This window comes from Cetorhinus maximus, chromosome 4, assembly GCF_964194155.1.
Source record: "Cetorhinus maximus chromosome 4, sCetMax3.hap1.1, whole genome shotgun sequence".
Lineage (NCBI taxonomy): Eukaryota > Metazoa > Chordata > Chondrichthyes > Lamniformes > Cetorhinidae > Cetorhinus > Cetorhinus maximus.
The window spans coordinates 160,843,031-160,865,739 of record NC_135882.1 but is presented as its reverse complement, the minus strand read 5'-3'; the positions used below and the strand labels follow the sequence as shown (position 1 = coordinate 160,865,739).

Here is a 22,709-nt window from a genome sequence, read left to right as displayed (position 1 = left end):
ATACACACTTGTACCAACCTCTGAAGCTTCTAATTATGAAGCTTCCCAGGGTTTGGCATCATTGTATCATGACAAACCTTCATCCACCTCCCACTGTCCTCTCCCCTTTTCTATTGGTTGGTGCCATTTGCCATCTCACCAGACCCATGCCTTCCTCCATTCTTACCCCTGCCACTGGCCCTGGATGACCCTATGTCAGTGAGCGTCAAAACCTCCTCTTCAAATGGAGTCAAGACCATTCGGTTCGGCACACCCCCGCCAGTTCGGCCTCACTCTCAGGCATGGTAGGGACGCTTCTCCTGAAAAGATTTGTAAGATTGCACTTACTAGCACTGTCAGCTTATTTGATGGCATGCCGCTGAAACATTATTAGCAAAGTGCCTGGCAGCCTAGATGTTGTGCACATCCCTCATCTGCACAGCCTGCCAAACCCCAACTTCCAACTGGACTAAAGTTTTAAGAGCACACTGACATCAACGCTGACAGCAATGTTTGTTGCATAATGCTGCCTGGGAGTGCCAGCCAAGCTCAAATTCCTCCTGCATTTGCAACGGCACCCTGCAGCATACTAAGGACTTACATGTACTAAGGACTTACTCACCCTGGCCACCCTCATAAGGCCATTGAGTCTCTTCTGGAATTGAGACCAGGTTCTCCTCACCAGCCCAGTGCTGCTGACCTCCTCGTCTAGCTCTTTCCAGGTAGCACATGTTTTGGTCAAAAATAAAAATGGCTGGAAAAACTCAGCAGGTCTGACAGCATCTGCGGAGAGGAATACAGTTAACATTTCGATTCCGTATGAAACTGCATGGAGGATGGTTGTGAGGGAGTCATCATTAAATCAAGGGGCTGGTTGGTCCTTCACCCTGCCTTTCCTCTCAGTCTGATGGCTCTGACATCTCTGGAGAGAAACATGTAACAACTAGACAACTTCTCTATGCAAAGCTGTGGAAAACTTGTTCGGGTTCAATATCTGCTCGGTGGCAGATTTTGGACACATCAGAACTCAAAAAAATGCACACTCACCTTAAAAGTCTGCGAATCTCTGACATCCATTTAAGCTTCAAAACTCTGACAAATGCCGACATTTTCTGGATTCCCTGACACTGTCCCATGCCAGGGGGCCCTTTAAAAAGCTGACCGTGCCCTCATTCCAGGTCACAGCCAACGACCTCGGGATGCTCTCCAATACTGACTGGGCGGGATGAAGGCCTCAAACCTATCCTGCGAAGTCAATTGCTCCAATGAGCGCTTTATTGAGCATGTTCCAATAGTGCGCCTGGAAGTTGGAAGGCCGCCAACCTACAGGTGTGGAACCAGCCTCTCCCCCCCCCCACCGCCAGTGCATATTATTCAGCCCATGGAGAGAATGTTTTCACTTGTGGGTGAGTTCAAAAGTAAAAGGCAGAGCTGTAAGGTAGTCATTAATAAATCCAATAAGGAATTCAAGAGAAACGTCTTTACCCAGTGATTAGAATAGAACTACGATGTAGTTGAGATGAGCTGCATAAATGCATTTAAGCACAATTAAATGGTGCATAAGGGATTAAAGGAATACAAGGATACGTTGATGGGTTTGGGTGAAGTAAGGTGGGAAGAGGTTCATGTAGAGCATAAATAAACCAGTTGGGCCAGAGGGCCTGTTTATTTTGTGTAATTTTTATGTAATTCTATGTAAACGCAGGCTGGTTCCTGAGGATTTTTGATATATATTGTGGGAACATGGTGGTATTCTGTAAAGAAGGTGGGGGGTTGGGGGCGGTGTGTGTGTGTCTGTATAATGAGGAGCTACGGTGAAGCTGGATTTTCAAGTAAAGAGATTTTGGCTAGAATTTTTCCCTCATTGGGCGGACTCGGCAGTAGCGGGTCCCGACTGCCGCCCGCGATCGGCTCCACATGGTGACTTTACGTAGGCGTGCCAATTAAGTCCCGCCCTGTGTGGATCGCGAGCAGCATCATTGAGCATTACCTGTGCGGGCGGGGGGAGGGGGGAGAGTGGGCCTGTCTCGCAGTTCCCGCATGTGCGCGAAAGATCGCTTCGGTTTCCCTGAGGCACGGAGCTACCTCAGGGAGATTAAAGTGCTTTTTAAAAAAATTAATAAAGGCAGTAAAAATTTAATGAAACATGTCCCCTCATGTGACTGTGTCATGTGACATGTTTTTAAATTCAAAATAAAGTTTTTATTTAACTTGTATTAGCTTTAGGAAACCTCATCATGCTCGTGGATGAGGTTTCGTAACAAATTTAAAGGCTGCTTGGCCTTTTCGCCTGTCAGCCAGCCATTAAGTTGGATGGGCAGCGTAAATTTCAAGTTAATTAGCTCGCTAATGGCCTTAATAGGCCTTTCAATTATCGGCAGGCGTGCAGCCGACTTCAGTGTGCGCCCGCCGAATGAAATATCATGTGAGTGTGCAATGACGTCGGGAAGCATGCCTGACGTTATTGCATCTCATATTACACTCCTGTGTCGGGTGCGCGCCTGCACATCGAACGTAAAATTCTGGCCTATGTTTTTAAAATTTGCATTATGATATAACTAGGGACTTGACTTTTCAGCTGTTAAATTTCAAAGGCGAGTTTAGAAGTGACAAGGGACTTTTACAGGGTTTCATGAGTAAACAAGGGAAGGTTATTAAATTTTGTTATGACACAGCAGTTTGTAAAGGCTGAGTTATTTAAAATCCCAGAGGGAGACTTTAAACAACTGTCATAACCTATATTTTCAATTGATGTGTTTTGAGTTGCAGCTCTAAATTCAGGAATAAGACCACCAGTTCTTGAGAGGTTTTTATATCAAACTAAATGAAACATTAAAAACAAAAACAAAAATACCTGGAAAAACTCAGCAGGTATGGCAACATCTGCGAAGAGGAACACAGTTAACGTTTCGAGTCCGAATGACCCTTCAACAGAACTAAGTAAAAATAGAAGAGAGGTGAAATATAAGCTGGTTTAAGGGGGTGGGGTGGGACAAGTAGAGCTGGATAGAGGGCCAGTGATAGGTGGAGATAACCAAAAGATGTCACAGACAAAAGGACAAAGAGGTGTTGAAGGTGGTGATATTATCTAAGGAATGTGCTAATTAAGGGTAGAAAGCAGGATAAGTAAGGTACAGATAGCCCTAATGGGGGTGGGGTGAAGGAATCGAAACATTTATTAATTAACAACAAATTAAACACATGGAAAGAAATTACTACCATCATAGCTTTTAACAAATTCCCAAATTAATCTCCACTAAGGCAACAATAACCAATAGACTTAAAGCATTTTTCACCTTACGAATTCAAAATGAGGTTCCTTTCAATTTGTTCCTTTACAGACAGTGCTAGGATAACAGGGTTAGATCTTATATGCCTCTGACCTGCGCACACAAACTCCTTTCTGTTATACCCAGCCTTCCCCTTTGAATGTCAAGTCTCATTGTATCGCTAGGCCCTTTGAACCCTATTCATAGTACCAATTTTATCAGTAATATCAACATTGCTTAGTGTCTCCTAGCTAGGCGCAAGATTTCACTCCCACTCTTGAATGCTCTATTCAACAAAATGCAAATGTACCCTCTATCCTATTGTTTACACCTCAAAATTACTCTACATCAAAGCACCCAGACTAGCTGGCTTTAATCCAATTAACACACACACACAGGCTAAACCTCTATTTTTTTTAAAAATTCCAATAACATTATATCCTTTAATGTCTCTTCCCGACAGTTTTATTTGACTCAAAAGTAGAGGTAATAGGAAAACATGAAAGATTTTTATATTTTGGAAAAGTTGAGTTCAAAGAGGTGTTTAAGAACAATGAAGAACAAAGATGAAAGGGAAAAAGTGTTTAAGGAAAGATTTTAGTTGAATTGTGGTGGCTGTGTGGGGAAGATTTCCTGAGACCAGCTCTGTGCTGAGAAAAGGTGTGAAATCTGAAACAGCCATCCAGTCAATCAAAGAAAAGTCTTTGTCACAGAAAGCAGTTTGTTTTCTAAACTTTCTTGGATTTTCACAGCAGAGTGGAAGGGAGTGAGAAGTTGTATGGTATACTTTTACTAAGTGTCAACAGCTATTGCCTTGGGTAATATTACTGGATTTTTATGGTTAACAACCTATAAGGGAGCTGTTGCCAAATAGTTTACTTGTGTGTTCTGACCAAGCGAGTTTTTTTGGGAGATATTTTGTAAAACTGTAAATTGTGTAACTTTAATCTTGTGTGCTTAAGTTTTTTTTCTTGTTAATAAATCTTTCAATTTTAAAATCCTAAAAGTGTTACTGGGATTCTATGCTTCTGGGATTAGCAGTCCTTTCTCTTGCTTTCAAGATAAGATGATGATCAGTAAGACAAGTTTCTCTCTGAGATTTGGCTTGTTCAGCAAATAACATTGGCTGTGGTTGTAACAGAAATTGAATTTTCAGGAAAGGAACATATTAAAGTTGGATTATGTAGGATATAAAGTAGGGTAGATAATCTTGAAATCTGCTTCATGGACCTTGTAGGTCCATGAAAAACTGAAAAATCTTTCCTTTTGATGTCAGCACATACAGTTTCTGATAGGTTTCTTCTTTATGACCGATTTTTAGTTGTCTTAATAGTACTTTGAAAGATTAAGAAGCAGACATCCTTGTTCCTACATCCTGGGTTAGTCAATTGCTCGGTTGACTGGAAAACCAGGAGAATCACACACATTAATGGAGCCAATCCAATTTCTGTCTTTAATTTAAATAACAGAAAATAGAGTAGGTTCCTTAGTTGCGTATAATCTTCCCCATCTGATTTTCTTGTAGTCATTGTACCCAGGTGGTCCAGTACATCCAGGCTTACTGAACACAGGAACACCTGCCCCATAAATTTTAAGTGTTTGTGGAATATAAAGTTCCTGGCAGCGTACCTAACCTGAATAATACTCTGCCATTTCTATTTTAAATTTGATTTGCTCTTACATTGTGTGTTCCTCATATATCTATTATAAAGTCCCAGTGCTGACATGAACGCTTAAACTAAGATGACACTTCAGTGCATTCCTGAGGGAGTGCTGCATTGTTGGAGTTTCCTTCTTTTAGATCAGGGCTGTCCAACTTAAGACAATAAGGCGGGGCCCATTTTACCTTAGGCACCCACGGGCCGCAATACTAAAATGAAATACTTTTACACTCAATTAAAACAATATCCCTTGTACATAGTAACATGATATACAAAGTATAAGAGCACAAATAAGAATTGAAGTATTGGGTCCGAAAAACATTTACAAGAGAGAAGAAACAAAGTTTACAAATTATACGTACCTTTGGGAACTGTTTTCACAGGGAGTAGAAGGTTACTTACGTCAGTTTGCACAGTGCTCTTGTCTAAGCACAGGAAAAATAACACTTGTCAATAATATCATGAAACTTTGCAGATTCATGTCTATCCATGTGTCCTATTCTCCATGACACTGGCCGAAGAGACAAAGATACAGTTTTAAATTTTGCAATGTGACCATTGTCATCAAAAGCTTTCACCATTTCAATTGCACATTTTTTAACTATGCTACCATCACTAGCTTCTTCAACTTCGCTAATTCAAATCCCACTGCATAACATGCTGCAAGACTTGATGTTTGCACCTTATTCATTGAAGATAAATATTCTTTTTGTATTTTCAGTTTCTTTTTATAGTCTTCAATCACAGCCACTCAGGATACTCCTGAATATTTTTCAAATTGTTCTTCGTGCAGTGTTTCATAATGACACTCACCTTTCATGTTTTTGTAACAGATATCACCTGCATACAAACTAGACATTAAAGCTTTCTGTAATTACTCATAATTAATAAGTCACTCTCCCACTGTTGTTGAAATATTCAGTTTCCATCTTGGATTTTAAGGGCAGGATTTTACGTCCCGCGGGCGGACACACATCTGACCTGATCGGGTGCAAAATTATGTGAGATGACGTCAGGCAAGTCAGGCACGCGTCCCAGCATCATCACGCACTGATTTTTCGCTCAGCAGGCACGCGCGGCAGTCGAAAGTGCACCTACCGACAATTAAGCGGGCAATTAAGCCCATTAGCGGCACAATTGAACGCGATTTTTCGTGGCCCATCCAACCTTACGGTTGGCAGACAGGCCAATCAGCCAGGTGGCCTTTACATTTTTCATGAAACCTCATCCAAAGATGGGATGAAATCTCTGTTAGGAAATAAAATAACAATAAATATCAGGAGACAGCATTTTTATGAGGTATGCTTTTAGGTGTTTGATTGTGCTGCATGGACATTTTTTGCAGCTTTTTTATGCTTTGCTTTATTATTTGCAGGTCTGCAACTCCCTGAGGCAGCTGTCTGCCTTCAGGGAGCTGTCTCGCAGCGCTCGCCAGCGCCCACGATGATGTTGTCACCTGCCCTATTCCCATCCCCACCCCGGCAGCGCTGAGCTTTTCAGCGCACGTTTCACGCTGGCTGGCCGTTAATTGGCCAGCCAGTGTGAAATTGCGGTTGGGGGCTATTTGCGGTTGGGGGCCCGTTTCCCGACTGCTCCCAGGTCCACCGATCGCATGCGCCCGATGAGGGAAATATTCAGGCCTATGTTTCTTTCTCTAGACATGTTCACCCTTACTTACTGTAGTCAGAGTTTATTTTTACAACACAATGCCATTATAAAAGTATAAAATTATTCCCAACATCAGTATGCCTTAAATTCATGGCAAGCCAATTAACCCATTCAAAACTTGGGTGCTGTTGTCAGGACTGCCTTGATGTGAATGCATGGAGGTTTTTTTGTGGAAAAATGTAACACAGCAATGTGGTTGACTCTTAAATATCTTCTGAAATGGCCTAGTAAGTCAGTTGTACCAAACAGCTAAAAGTCTAAAAGAAATGAAACCGGACAGACCACCCGACATCGAATTAGGCACCGGAAATGACAACCGCACAGCCAGCCCTGTCTGGGACTGTAACCTTGGGAGTCCTCATCATCGATTAGGACCCTATTGAGGTCACATTGGAATCAGGACCAACATGGGCAAGGAAACCTGCTGGTTACCACCGCACAGCCCCTCCCTCCCCTGGAACTCCCCCCCCCCCCCCGCCCCCAGCTCCCCCGCATCAGCTGATGAATCCATACTCCTCCAGGTTGAACACCACTTAGAGGAAGCACTCTGGATACATCGCACAGTCATTGTGGGGGCAAAGTCCTGCCTTCACATTGAGGATACCTTCCATCGTGTTATGTGGCACTACCACCATGCTAAGTGGGATAGACTTCAAACAGATCTAGCAACTCAAAACTGTACATTCATGAGGCGCTGTGGGAATGCAGCAAAACAATCTGCAACTCTTGGTCCGGCATACCATCCACTCTACCATTACCATCAAACTGGGGGATCAACCCTGGTTCAATGAAAAGTGCAGGAGGGTATGCCAGGAGCAGCACCTAAAAATACCTAAAAATGAGGTGTCAACCTGATGAAGTTACAGCACAGGACTATTTGCATGACAAACAGCGATAGCAGCATATGATAGACAGAGCTATGTGATCCCACAACCAACGGGTCAGATCTAAGCTCTGCAGTCCTGGCACATCCAGTCATAAATGGTGGAGGACAGTTAAACAACTAACTGGAGGAGGAGTTTCCACAAATATCCCCATCCTCAATGATGAGTGAGCCCAGCACATCAGTAAAAAGACAAGTTTGAAGCATGTGCAGCAATCTTCAGTCAGAAACACCAAGTTGATTATCAACTTGGTGTTTCTGACTGAAGATTGCCTCCTCCTGAGGTCCCCACCATCACAGCTGCCAGTCTTCAGCCAATTCTATTCACTCCATGTGATATCAAGAAACAACCGAAGGCACTGGGTACGGCAAAGGCTATAGCCCCTGACATCATCCAGCAATACCACTGAAGACATGTGCCCCAGAGCTAGCTGCGCCCTTCGCCAAGATGTTCCAATACAGCCAAGACACTGCATCTACCCGGCAATGTGGAAAACTGCCCCATCATGTCCTGTCCACAAAAAGCAGGGCAAATCCAACTTGTCCAATGACAGTCTACTGTCAGTCATCAGAAAAGTGATAGAAGGAATCATCGATAGTGCTATCCAATGGCAATTATTCAGCAGTAACCTGCTCACTGATGCTCCATTTGGGTTCCACCATGGTCACTCAACTCTTTACCTCATTGGAGTCTTGGTCCAAACATGGACAAAAGAGCTGAACTCAAGAGGTCAGGTGAGAACGAATGCCCTTGTCATCAAGGCAGCATTTGACTGATGCATCAAGGAACCGTAGCAAAACTAAAGTCCATGGAAATCATGAGGAAATCTCGCCATTGGTTAGAGTCCTACCTAGCTCTGAGGTGATGGCTGTGGTTGTTGGAAGTCAATCATATCAGTCCTGGCACATCGCTGCATGAGTTCCTCAGGGTTGCATCCTAGGCCCTACCATCTTCAGCTGCTTAATCAATGACCTACCCTCCATCATAAGCTCAGAAATGGGCATATTCATGGATGATTGCACAATGTTCAGCTGCATTTGTGACTCCTCAGATATTGAAGCAGTCTTTGTCCATATGTAGCAAGATGTGGACAATATTCAGGATGGGCTGATAAGTAACAAGTAACATTCACGCCACACAAGTACCAGACAATGACCAGCTCCAGTAAGAGAGAATCTAACCATCTCCCTTGACGTTAAATAGAATTACCATTGCTGAATTCCCCAACATTAACATCGTGGGGGTTACCATTGACCAGAAACTGAATTGGATCAGCCATACAAATACTCTGGCCACAAGAGCAAGTCAGAGGCTGGGAATTCTGTGGAGGGTATCTCATCTGAATCTCCAAAGTCTGTCCAACATCTACAAGGCACAAGTCAGGAATGTGATGGAATCCTCTCCACTTGCCTGAATAAATGCAGCTCCATCAACAGTCAAGAAGCTCGACACCATCCAGGACAAAACAGCCCACTTGACTGGCACCCCACCTTCAACATTCACTCCCTCCACCACTGATGCACAGTGACAGTAGTGCTGTGCCATCTACAAGATGCACTACAAAAACTCACCATGGCTCCTTTTACAGCACCTTCCAAACTTGCCACCTCTAACTCCTAGCAGGCCAAGGGCAGCAGATACATGGGATCACCACAACCTGTAAGTTCCCCTCCACGCCTTACACCATCCTGATTTGGAGCGATAGCGCCGCTGCCACTGGGTCAAAATCCCAGAACTCCCTTCCTAACAGCATTGTGGATGCTCCTACAACTCATGGACTGCAGCAGTTCACCACCACCTTCTCAAAGGCAATTAGGGATGGGCAATGATTGCTGGTCTAGCCAGCGACATCCAAAATCCCATGAATGAATTAAAAAAAGGACATAAGACTGAAAGACATTTGAATGTTACCATGAAAATAGTCCAGCACTCCCTCAGTATGGGAAAACATGTTGGAACTTTAAGCCATCAATTGTTGTTAGAATCTGAAAATAATCACTAATCATTGAGCAACATTCAGGAGAAACTAAATGCGAAGAAATAGACACATATCTATGAAATCTTGTGGGCTGCACAAAACATCTTTGGTGGGCTGCCAGTTGGACAGCCCCATTTTAGATAGACAATGAAATAGAGGTCTCAAATACCTGCTCAAGTCTACATAAAATAACCCCATGGGACTATTCAAAGAAGATTAGGGAGTTTGCCCGCTAACCGGACTTTGCTTTGATTAAGTTGGACATTGTATTTACTTATGTAAACCACAGGCTGAACTCAAAAAGAATTAATTGTTCAATAAGCACATATCTTGAGGATATGATGAGGCACTATGTAAATAAAAGTTTGTTCTTTTTTTATTTTTATCAAATATTCTAACAATGAATAACTCTGTGACTAGGATTTCATGGGGAGAATTTTCCCCCTGTCGGGGGGATTGTGCGGGGGCGGGCAGGAGCGAGCGCAAACCTGATCAGCGCCCCTGATTGGGTGCGCTCCGCCATTTTACGTGGGCGGGCCAATTGAGGCCCGCCCAGCATGACGCACACCCGGAAGCGCTGAGCGTTCCCTGTGCAGGCAAGGGGAGGGGAATTCCGAGACAGGTTCCCTGGGCTCTTTCGCGCTCATGCGGAGGTGCCTCAGGGAGATTGGTTTCGGTGCTAAAGTTTGAAATGAAGGTTTGTAACACTTTTAACATTTGTACCCTCATGTGACACTATCACATGAGTTGGGACATGTCAAAGAATAAAAGTGCAAATTGTTATTACATTTTAAAACATTTCATGAAACCTCATCCCCCCGCGGATGAGGTGTCATGAAAAATGCGAAGGCCGCCTGGGCTCTTCGCCTGCCTGCCACCCTTAAGGCTGAACAGGCAGCATTCTTAACAGCTTTAATGACTTTCTTAAGGGCCTAATAGGCCTTTGACAGTTCGGCGGGCGCGCAGCCGCTGACAATCTAAATGACCTTCGGTGACGTCGGGACACCCGCCCCCGCTCACCGACGGGAAAATTCTTCCATGTCTCTGAAACGGACAGCAACAGAGGCAGGGGCAATAAAATTGTGTGGGGCGGTGTTGGGTTGCTCTTCCAATATCATTATACCAGGACACAAATGAACGCTAAATGTTAGCTCTGTTTCTCTCTCCACAAATGCTGCCAGATCTGCTGAGTTTTTCCAACATTTTCTGTTTTTATTTCAGATTTCCAGCATCCACAGTATTTTGCTTTCATCACATTTTATCAGTGCGAATGGGAACCTGCATGGGGGAGCCACTCTTGTTTTCAAAAGAACCAATTTGGAGACAATTAACATTATTACTGATACAATAGACAACGATTTTATGGGCCACTTTGGATTTAACAATGAGTGTTAAGGGGGGCATGGGATGCTAGGAACTTTTAAAAGGTAGCAACAGGTAACAACTGATGTCATTGTTGCAATCATCTGCCATTTTACCATCATAAGTAGGAAGGTCCAGGGTGGGCACATTGTTTGTCATGCAGGAGACCTAGTCAGGAAGTCGTTGATCTGGGATCGAGCCCATCGCCCTCACCACACAAGCCAATGTGGTCCTGGCTTGGGGTTCAATTGAGAGGGGCCAGAGTGTGGGCATAGGGTAGGCAGCGTTGCAGCAGCTACTGGCAGGGTAGCCCATTCAGATTGGCAGTGTGGCCCATTCAGACTGGCAGTGCCCAATTGCCATGGGCATCGTTCTTTCAGAGGAGGATTCTCCAGGAAGGAGGAAAACCTGAGAGGGAGGGAGGTGCAAGCATGTGGATCAGCACAGCAGTAACCTTATGGCCACTTGCATGAGCAGCCTCATGATAGAGAAGCAGCAGACGACCACTGCAGGGATGTGTATAGTGGCCGAGGTCTACAGACAAAGGATGATCTACCTGCAGATTTCGGAGAGGCAGTTTTGCCATAGACTGTGCTTCTCCCAAGAGGCCATGGCCAATTTTTTTGACATGCTGGTGGAGGAGGTGAGCTCTGGTTGCACTGGTCGTCACCCAATGCCAGTGGCCTTCAAGATTATCATAGACCTAAATTTTTATACCTCTGGATCATTCCAGGGTCCCACTGTAGATGTGTGTGGCATCAGCTGATCAGCTGCACATCACTACAGTGGTGGTGATAGATGCCCTCTTCATGAGAGCCAGCCAGTACCTACATCACGATATGGACAGTCAAGCCGAGAGACTCAGAGGATTTGGCACCATCATTGGTTCCCAGAGATGGAAGGTCTCATAGACTGCATGCATCAAGACTCCTACAGGCCAGTCAGCTGCTCTGATTAACCAGAAAGGATTTTATTCCCTCAATGTGCATCTTGTTTGTGACCACCGTCAACACATCCTGCAACTGTGTACACGATACCCTGGGAGCAGCCACAACACTTACGTACTCTGACACTCGATTTTCATCCCTCTTCAAGGATAGATTCTTGCCAACAAGGGATGCCCAATGAAGAGATGGCTGCTGATACCATTGAGGAACCTACGACAGAGGCAGAGCAACACTACAACATGAACCACATGGTGACCCATGAAACCGTTGAGCAGACCGTCACTTTCCTCAAAATGAGATTCAGGTGCCTGGATCTTTCTGGTGGGGCACTTCACTGTGTCTCTGTGAGGGTTTCCCAGATCATGGTGGTCTGCTGCATTTTACATAATCAGGCATTGCAGAGGGGGGTGGCCCTGGCTGCTGAGGATGAAGACGAGGAAGCTGATGACCAGCCACATCATCCTGATCAACAGGTTGGGACAGGGGAAAAAAGAGCATGAGTAGCCATATGGAGGGTGCCAAAATATAGGCACTTGAATATTGCTGAAAAGAGAGACATGTTACCGAAGCATTTTGTCTTGCACCCACCAGGACAAACGCAAGTAGCCACTGCATGATAACAGTGTGAAACGGCTTGCTTAACCTGTTGTTCAAATTTTAGAGATACTTTGCCTTTCCAGGGTAATTTGAAGCAATCTGGGAACTTTTCAGGTCCAAAAGTGGACTCGCACATTTGCGAGTTTGTGTAATACACAGTGTATAATGATCTGATCAGGACAGCAGGATGGCTATGCGAGTGGAATTTTTCACTAACAAGATGCTGTATCAGTCCATAAAGACTCATAAAATTCTGCCTATCATACAGTTGAGCAGTATATGAATTTCAGTACCGATGCGATGCCAGTTACATAGGCTGTACATCCGAATAATTGGCTGATCGAATCAAACAGCATGTTCCTCCAGCTGTTTGTAATAAGCAGAATACAAACTGGACTCAAACAGCCTACGCTTGCAAAACTCAAAATAAAACACCTACTGTTAGATGTGATTCCGTGATTAGTCAGCACTTGCTAAACAATCCTGAGTGCATAATGATTACACTAACAACCAAATTAAGATAATCAGTTGAGCTCATAACCTGGCTCATTTGCGCTTGCTAGAAGTGACATATTTCACAATATACAAAATAGATACATTCCAGTGAAAAAGAAAACTTGCAAGGGGAGGACCCACCATCCGTGGTTAACCAAAAAAGTTAAAGACAGTATCAAATAGCCGTAAATCAGGAAATGGAAGGCAGGGAGGAACTCAGGAAAATCATAATTACCAGAGAAGTGGAATTGAGCAAATTGTTTGGAGCTACAGGCTGATAAATCCTCAGGTCCTGATGTACTTCATCCTAGGGCACTAGTGAGACCACATCTGGAGTACTGTGCACACTATTGGTCTCATTATTTAAGGAAGGATGTAAATGCATCAGAAGCAGTTCAGAGAAGGTTTACTAGACTAATTAGAAATTGGATTTGAGGCCGAAATGAGATCAGCCATGATCGTATTGAATGGTGGGACAGGCTCGAGTGGCTGAATTGCCTACTCCTGCTCCTAGTTCTTATGTTCTTTTGTTCTGAATACCTGGAATAGGCGGGTTGTTTTATGAGGAAGGCCTGATAGGTTAGGCTTGCATCGACTGGAGTTTAGAAGAGTAAGGTGCAACTTGATTGAAACCTTTAAGATCCTGAGGGGTCTTGGCAGAGTGGATGTAGAGAGAATGTTTCCTCTTGTGGGAGGATGTTTCCTCTTGTGGGGTCACTCATTTATGACAGAGATGAGAATTTTTTTCTCTGAGGGTTGTGAATCTTTGGAGCTCTCTTCCTCAAAAGGCAGTGGAAACAGAGTCTTTGAATATTTTTGATGTAGAGTTAGATAGATTCTTGCTAAACAAGGGGGTGAAAGGCTGTCTGGGGTAGGCAGGAATGTGGAGTGGAGGTTACAATCAGATCAGCCATGATTTTATTGAATGACGGAGCAGGCTCAAGCGGCCGAGTGGGCTATTCCTGCTCCTAATTCTTATGTTCGTATATTTGGCATACATTCATACGCAGGGACCAGTTCTCTGCAAACAAAAGGAATATGTTCAAGCCTTGCACCTTTTTTGAATTATGGGGGAGCTTGAGGAGCCTGTAATTCCCCGTTGCTTATTCCATGGCAATGCCTCGGTCAATCAGAGTTGATTTGGCAACGAGTCATCACTCTTTTCTCTTGTAGTATAAATTGTTGTGATTGTTTGAAATTTAGCATTCTTGCATTTTTCCTGATGAGTGCGAGATGAAAAGCTTCGGCAACATGTCTCTATTTTCAGCAATATTCAAGTTCTTTACTGCCAAATGACTGTTTATGCAGACGCTTATATGCACAGAATTTGACCCTTCCCACTGCTGCTATCTAACCAAATAAAGGTCTACCTTCCACCTACACTAATGCAGTTCACCTCTGCTCTAAGCCCAACCCCCTCACCCACTGGCACCCAGTGCTTATGCAGTGTACAAAAGATGACCACATGTGCCATGGTTGCCCTCAGCCAGCCTTTAGGTCAACACATGTCACTCTTACACAGCCAGAGGGCCACCAGGAATAGATGGAAACTTACAGAAACCGAATAAGGCATGAATTACATAAATCATTGCACCAAGCAAAGGTGCATGAACTATCTAATTACCTATGTAGCTCAGCTGCATCTAGTGTGTTACCTTAATTCTTTTATGTGTGCTCCTAATTGATGCTTTTACTTTGTTGCTAAGCTGTAGAAGAAGCAGACCTCACCTTTCTACCCCTTGGTTTGGGATGACTTTGGCAGACATCCTCTGGCTGCCTGAGGCCTGGTGGATTCCAGCATCCTGTGGGGCTCCTGCACTAGTGAAGGATGCTCCTCTAGCATCGTGGTTGCCCAAGATGCTGGTGTCACTGACAGAGAGGCTGAGGAGCTATTATCCACAGGCAGAGGACCCTGAGAGGAGCCCCCAGAAGCTGAAAACTGGGATTACTCCTCCGTTCTAAGGCACACTTTTACCTTCCTGCTGACCTGTCAAGGACCAGGATCTAGGCACCCTCTTGCCCTCTTGCCTTGCCACTGCTCCATTGAGCTGTGGGGTAAAGAGCCTTCTGCCTTGCCCCTGTAGTCTGGAGGGGAACATGCAGGAAATGGTGACGCAACTATGGAGGCACCCAGGATCTTTCTTTGCTGCCAAGCACATCTCTCCTCAGGAGTTCTTCCTAGGTTTTGGAGGAATGACTGGTCAGAGGCTGAAGGAGGGATGACTGTCCATGGACTGCTTGCAGGCCTGAATGCTCAAAGGCTTTTGGCAGGGCTGAGTGCTGCAGCAAAGGCCATCTGAATCAGGGCTTAGTATTAGTGACCCTTTAATCATGGCATCAGCACTTCCTACCTTGACAGGTGACAACACAGTTGCCATCTCAATCCACACCTCTGGGTCAGAGTGGTCGGCCACCCTACCTGCCAGCTGTTATTTGGCCAGCCGATGTGAGACCACTCCAGAAACGGGAGTTGGAGGGCCATTGCCACCCGTTTTCGGTTCCACCTCCCTCTTTCCCCTCCAGATCCTGTAAAGTCCCAGCCAATAAGTGGCTATCATTATTTGTTCACATTTGTCACTTAAGATTTCTTGAGAGCAGCAAAGTGCTTTGCTTGTGATCATCATATAGTGGAAGATCATGGGACAATTTCTTACAGTTTTTCATCCAACACTACTTTGGAAAATTATATTATTAGTTCTGGTTAGACCTGTGCTGATAAATGTTAATACATCTGGAAATATAAGTACACAATGATTTAAAATTTACTGGTCTCTATTAATTTATGTTTATTTAGGCTAAATTATTGTTTCAACCAAAGCTTATTTGTTTTGTTTTGTAGCATGGCTACAAGAGACTTATTTTTACGAACTTACTATCTTAAATGCTGATTTAACACCAAGACCTCTTAGCTGGAAACCTGATGTTTCATATTGGAGTTTGGCAATGATTTAAAATGGGCAATATTGTATGCTCGTTAGACATCCCATCCAACTTTCCTTCCATTGAAGTTTTTTAATTCTTATTATTTTTATTTAATTCTTTTTCTCAGCATTTTCAATTTAAAAAATGAATATGTAATTTGTAAAGTATTATTGCAACTTTGACCTTAGTAATAAGTTTATTATCTCTCTTTGTCTCTCTTTTAACAGATTGTTTGGTGTATCACCAGTGATCCAAACAAACTGCACAACTACCTGGAAGATTATAGCCAATCCCAATATGTCTTGGCCCCAACATGTCAATCCTATCATGCTGTTATTACTTTACTACACTCTGGCGACACTTATACGTCTCTGGCTTCAAGAGCCAGTTATAAGGGTGGGTAATGTTTGAAAGATTCATTTTTTTGTTACACATTATCTCATAGTGGCATAAATTTGGCATGAAAGATCCAGTAGGATATCATAAGACAGCAGACTTCTTTGGCACTACATTATATGCAAGTATTAATCATCTAATTTAATGACAGCAAAATTGTATAAGGCATGAAAATGGGCACAGGGATTTTAAAAAAATTATTCTTTCATGGGATGTGGGCATCGTTAGTAAAGACAGCATGTGTTGCCCATCCCTAATTGTCCTTGAACTGATTGGCTTGCTAAGCCACTTCAGGAGACAGTTAAGAGCCAGCCACATTGCTGTGGGTCTGGAGTCACACGTAGGCCAGACTGTGAGGGTGGCAGATTTCCTTCCTAAAGGACATCAGTAAATCAGATGTTTATTTTTAACAACAATCGCTGATAGTTATCATGGTCACCATTATTGAAACTAGCTTTATATCTCATTACTTCCAGTGCAGGTAGTACCTAAAGTTTATGCCGCCTGTTGATTACCTTGATTGTAGCATACAGTCAGGCATGAACAGTCGCATAAAGTCTTGAAAGGTTAGCATTGCATCATGTAAAGTTAGTCTGTGCAATTTAAAGCTGGTCCGCACCTCTTAAAAGGAAGGTGCATTTTAACTAGATCAGCACTTGGCACGTCATAACATTCAAGGCTATGGGCCAAGTGCTGGTAAAAATGGGATTAGGTAGGTAGGTCAGGTGTTTCTCACATGTCAGTGCAGACTCGATGGGCCGAAGGGCCTCTTCTGCACTGTGATTCTGTGTGATTCTATGAGGTACTGGAGCTGGCAGGGGAAGTGCCTGAGTAGAAAGAACACTGAAAAATGGTGTAACAGGCCAGGGGGCACATTTCAAGGCTGTCTGATGCAGCGTTGGAGACCTTGGTCCAAGGGCTGGGCAGAAACAGAGGGCTGGATTTTATGGTCAGGCATGTTTTCAGCTGTGGGGGCAGGGGGTGGGGGGTTGGGGGGTTGGGTGTGTATGTGTGTGTGGTGGGTGGGGTGAGTAAAATATGTTGGGTGGCTAGCCCACCACCTTCCCATCCACCCCCAACCTGTTCCCATAATATGAAGGGATGGGCAAGGCACCCACTAGCCCGCCTGCCTTTAGGCCTATTGAGGCCCTTAAGAGGCCAATTATTGCCTACTTAAGGCCCTCAAGCTGCTCCCACTGGGCTGCAGCAGTTGGAAAAGAGTGGGAAGACTGTTTTTAAGCAACTTTGGTAGAAGGGCAGGAAGGAAGTGGGAACACATCATTCAAGGGATGCATCAGTGGTCAACCCCCAAAATGTTACCTCCTCCCTTTGTGCCACCCACCTGGCCTCCAAAATCCATCACCTCACCTTCCTCATCCGCTGTCCCTCGGGTTCCCGATCCCTCCCCACCTTAAAATCCCAGGACTTGCCTGCGTCCGGTGTGCATCCTCAATCTCTGTGGGGCTTCTTGCAGTGTCCACTATTGAATTCTGGCATTGTTGGGACTGATAGAGCTGCCAGCCAATCTGATTGACCGCCAGCTCTCAAGGGCAGGGCTTCCTCCCACTCAGGCAGAAGCCTGACCCTCAGATTGTTTAGGCTGCCCGGAGAGTGTTATTGCTGCGGGAACCTTTTCTAAAGTCAGTCGGTTTGGAACTGACTTATCTCCTGGGGAACAAGCAGTATGCCCTCCCCATAAAAACTAGCTCAGAGAAGTACTCTATTCACAGAATATCAGGAGGGCTCTCCAGACAACACTGGGAAGACAGTGGGGGCACATAGCCAATTTGTTCAATGGCAGTATGTAGGACCTGGATGCAGTGCTGCAAGAGGTTCAATGATCAATGAATGCAAGTAATTAAGAAGGCCAAGGGACAGCAAGTAATTAAGAAGGCTAATGGACAGCAAGTAATTAAGAAGGCTAATGGAATGCTATCCACAATACTGAAAAAGCTGGACACCATCCAGGACAAAGCAGCCCGCTTGATTGGCACCACATCCACAAACATTTACTCTCTCCACCACAACGCATAGTAGCAGTAGTGTGTACCATCTACAAGATGCACTGCAGGAATTCACGTAGGCTCCTTAGACAGCACCTTCCAAACCCACGACCACTACCACCTGGAAGGACAAGGGCAGCAGATAGATTCCCTTCCTAACAAAACTGTGGGTGTACCTACACTACATAGACTGCAGGGGTTCAAGAAGGCAGCTCACCACCACCTTCTCAAGGGCAACTAGGCCAGTGAAGCCCACATCCTGTGAATGAATAAATAAAAAATTACAAGAGGGATTGAACATAAAAGTAAAGATGTTATGCTTCAGTTATACAGGGCATTGGTGAAGCCGTACCTCGAATACTGTGTGCAGTTTTGGTCTCCCTATTTAAGGAAGGATGTAAATGCATTGGAGGCAGTTCAAAGGAGGTTTACTAGATTGATACCTGGAATGAGTTTGTTGTCTTACAAGGAAGGTTGGACACACTGGGCTTGTTTCCAGAAGAGTGAGGGGTGAGTTGATTGAAGTATACAAGATCCTGAACGGCCTTGACAAAGTGGACATTGAAAGGATGTTTCCTCTTGTGGGTGAGCCCAGAACTAGGGGGCACTGTTTTAAAATTAGGGGTTGCCCTTTTAGGACAGAGATGAGGAGAATTTTTTTCTCTCAGAGAGTTGTGCGACTTTGGAACTCTCTGCCTCAGAAGGTGGTGGATGTGGGGTCATTGAATATTTTTAAGGCAGAGGTAGATAGATTCTTGTTAGGCAAGGGAATCAAAGGTTATCAGGGTTAGATGGGAATGTGGAAATCGAAACACAAGATCAGCCATGATCTTATTGGATGGCGGAGCAGGCTCTAGGGGCCAAATGGCCTATTCCCATTCCTATTTCTTATGTTCTTATGAAACCATCTTCAAATGTCATATTCTTGCAAATAAAACACTAGCCTTACACGACTCAATTCAGCACCATCCCTTCACTCACTGACCCACCAACCACATCTCATATTTTAACATAGGGCAGAATTTTCCATCCCAGTTGGTGTTAGGCATCATGGCGGGCATGAGCAGGCAATATGGCAGGAAGACCAAAATTTCGTTTTACGCTATCATCAAAAACCAGTTTGTGATCATCTGCTCCACCTGTCATTGGCAGTGCATGTTTCCTTCCGCTGAAAATGGGCAATGTCATTTTAATATTATCTGCATATCTTTATAAGCTCTGCTCACCAGAATCATTCCCCTCGCACTGGATCATCCAGGCACATTGACGTGATTGCATGGCGACGTGTTTCACAGCAACATTTAAGATCATAAGACCATAAGACATAGGAGCAGAAATTAGGCCATTCGGCTCATCAAGTCTGCTCTGCCATTCGACCATGGCTGATAAGTTTCTCAACCCCATTCTCCCGCCTTCTCCCTGTAACCTTTGATCCCCTTACCAATCAAGAACCTATCTATCTTGGTCTTAAATACACTCAATGACCTGGCCTCCACAGCCTTCTGTGGCAATGAATTCCATAGATTCACCACTCTCTGGCTAAAGAAGTTTCTCCTTATCTCTGTTCTAAAAGGTCTTCCCTTTATTTTGAGGCTGTGCCCTCGGGTCCTAGTCTCTCCTACTAATGGAAACATCTTCCCCACATCCACTCAATCCAGGCCTTTCAGTATTCTGTAAGTTTCAATCAGATCCCCCCTCATCCTTCTAAACTCCATCGAGTATAGACCCAGAGTCCTTAAACGTTCCTCATATGTTAAGCCTTCCATTCCTGGGATCGTTCTCGTGAACCTCCTCTGGACCCTCTCCAGGGCCAGCACATCCTTCCTGAGATACGGGGCCCAAAGTTGCTCACAATATTCTAAATGTGGTCTGACCAGAGCCTTATAAAGCCTCAGCAGCACATACCTGCTTTTATATTCTAGTCTTCTCGAAATAAATGCCAACATTGCATTTGCCTTCCTAACTACCGACTCAACCTGAAAGTTAACCTTAAGAGAATCCTGGACTAGGACTCCCAAGTCCCTTTGCACTCCAGATTTCTGAATTCTCTCCCCATTTAGAAAATAGTCTATGCCTCTATTCTTCCTACCAAAGTGCATGACCCCACACTTCCCCACATTGTATTCCATCTGCCACTTCTTTGCCCATTCTCCTACCCTGTCCAAATCCTTCTGCAGCCTCCCCGCCTCCTCAATACTACCTGTCCCTCCACCTATCTTTGTATCATCTGCAAAATTAGCCAGAATGCCCTCAGTTCCTTCATCTAGATCATTAATGTATGAAGTGAAAAGTTGTGGTCCCAACACTGACCCCTGCGGAACTCCACTAGTCACCGGCCGCCATCCTGAGAAGGACCCCCTTATCCCCACTCTCTGCCTCCTGCCAGACAGCCAATCTTCTATCCATGCTAGTACCTTGCCTCTAACAACATGGGCTTTTATCTTACTGAGCATCCTCCTGTGCAGCACCTTGTCTAAGGCCTTCTGGAAGTCCAAGTAGATAACATCCATTGGGTCTCCTTTGTCTAACCTACTCGTTACCTCCTCAAAGAATTCTAACAGATTTGTCAGGCATGACCTCCCCTTGATGAAACAATGCTGACTTTGCCCTATTTTATCATGCAGTTCCAAGTATTCTGAAATCTCATCCTTATTAATGGACTCTAAAATCTTACCAACGACCGAGGTCAGGTTAATCGGCCTGTAATTTCCCGTCTTTTGCCTCACTCCCTTCTTAAACAGGGGGTTACATTAGCGATTTTCCAGTCCTCTGGGACCCTCCCTGACTCCAGTGATTCCTGAAAGATCACCACTAACACCTCCACTATCTCTTCAGCTATCTCCTTCAGAACTCTGGGGTGTAATCCATCTGGCCCAGGTAATTTATGCACCTTCAGACCTTTCAGTTTTCCTAGCACCTTCTCCTTGGTAATGGCCACCATACTCACCTCTGCCCCCCGACTCTCTTGAACTTTGGGGATGTTACTTGTGTCTTCCACCGTGAAGACTGACACAAAGTACCTATTCAGTTCCTCCACCATTTCTTTGTTCCCCACTACTACTTCTCCGTAGTCATTTTCCAGCGGCCCAATATCCACTTTTGCCTCTCTCTTACTCTTTATATATCTAAAAAAACTCTTGCAATCTCCTTTTATATTACTGGCAAGTTTACCTTCATATTTAATCTTCTCCCTCCTTATTTCTTTTTTAGTTGTCCTCTGTTGGTCTTTGTAGGCTTCCTAATCCCCTGGTTTTCCACTGCTCTTCGCCGCATTGTATGCTTTCGCTTTAGCTTTTATGCTGTCCCTGAGTTTCCTTGTCAGCCATGGTTGCCTCGTCCTCCCTTTAGTATGCTTCTATTTATAAGGCATGCACCGGACGATCTGCACTTCAAGAGAAACTCGGAGGTGAGTGCACACTAACTTTATGTAGCGCTCGCGAGGGTCACCCATTCAACTTCAAGGTTGAGGTGCAAAGCATTCAGGCGAAGGCAAAACACTTTTTCCTGGCTGACAGTGTGGTGCTGGGCAAGTGCTTCATTGCATCTAAGTCAAATTGGGGGTGGGCAAGGGCTGCACTGCATCTGATGGTAGTACACAAGAACATGCGGGCGGGTAGGTGCGGGGTGGGAGGGCCAGAGGGAAGCAGCCATGCATTAGGTAGCACCTTATGTAAAGTGCACATTCTTCCACAGCTGAGACAGTTCAGGCGTAGCCACATTAACATGCTTGGAGTCGGGCCTCTAGTTTATCTGCCCACTCAAGCAACGCAGAGGCATGAAAGTGCCACCAGACACTTCAGAGCTTTTCACCCCTCGGGCACAGACTGCAAACTAATGAGCATTTTAGTGGACTGCAGAACAATTGGATGACTGGGCAAGTTATACAATCTCCTTGCGAAAGCTGGTCATGGAGCAGTCATTGGTGGAGGAGCTCACAGTGTCTTGCAATGTGATAATTCAGATTTGAACCAGTCTCCCCCATGGTTCTAGCTAACAACACAGCCTTGCAGTGCAGGTTAGAAGAATGCCTGCACCTGAGCTGAGAGCACAGCAGGCAGTCCTGTGGGTGAAGCTGCCACCAATTGGTCAGGTGAATTGAGGCTGAGGTGGGTGGGTTTCGGGCAGCCATGCAGCACATTAAACTCTGGCCATCCAAGTGGTGGCCAACACTCTCCGGGATGTGTTGAGGTGCCTTCAGACTTAACCAAGTACACTCTTCTTCGTACACCCTTGCTAACCCACACATCCCTCTTTCATCCTACAGGAGGATTACATCAGGATCATGGAACCAGGTGACTTAGCTGTATGCTTCATGGCTTACAGGGAGCAGAGACGAAGGAGAAGAAAGCGACGGAGGCTCCCGGCTGGACAGATGGAGGAGCAGCACCCTCAAGAAGAAGGGGCAGCTGGGGTTCCCGTGCACGCCACTGAAGAGACACAGCGAGCCGTCACTGGTTGGCGCCTAGCTAGGCCCAGGGTTTATAGATGGCGCTTGTCATTCCTGCAGACGACTGAGAGCCAGTGTCGCTGAAGAGTGTGCATGTCCAG

General features: G+C 44.9%; 1 protein-coding gene across 1 annotated transcript in view; it reads left to right on the top strand.

Annotated features, from left to right (window-relative positions):
- The window catches only part of LOC144679989 (piezo-type mechanosensitive ion channel component 2-like), a 1,019,816-nt gene that overhangs the window by 652,213 nt on the left and 344,894 nt on the right, over positions 1-22,709 (top strand). The window contains exon 8 of the mRNA XM_078541050.1: positions 15,990-16,158. Within this exon, the coding sequence (XP_078397176.1) occupies positions 15,990-16,158 (169 nt within the window). The remainder of the gene's footprint in view (positions 1-15,989; positions 16,159-22,709) is intronic.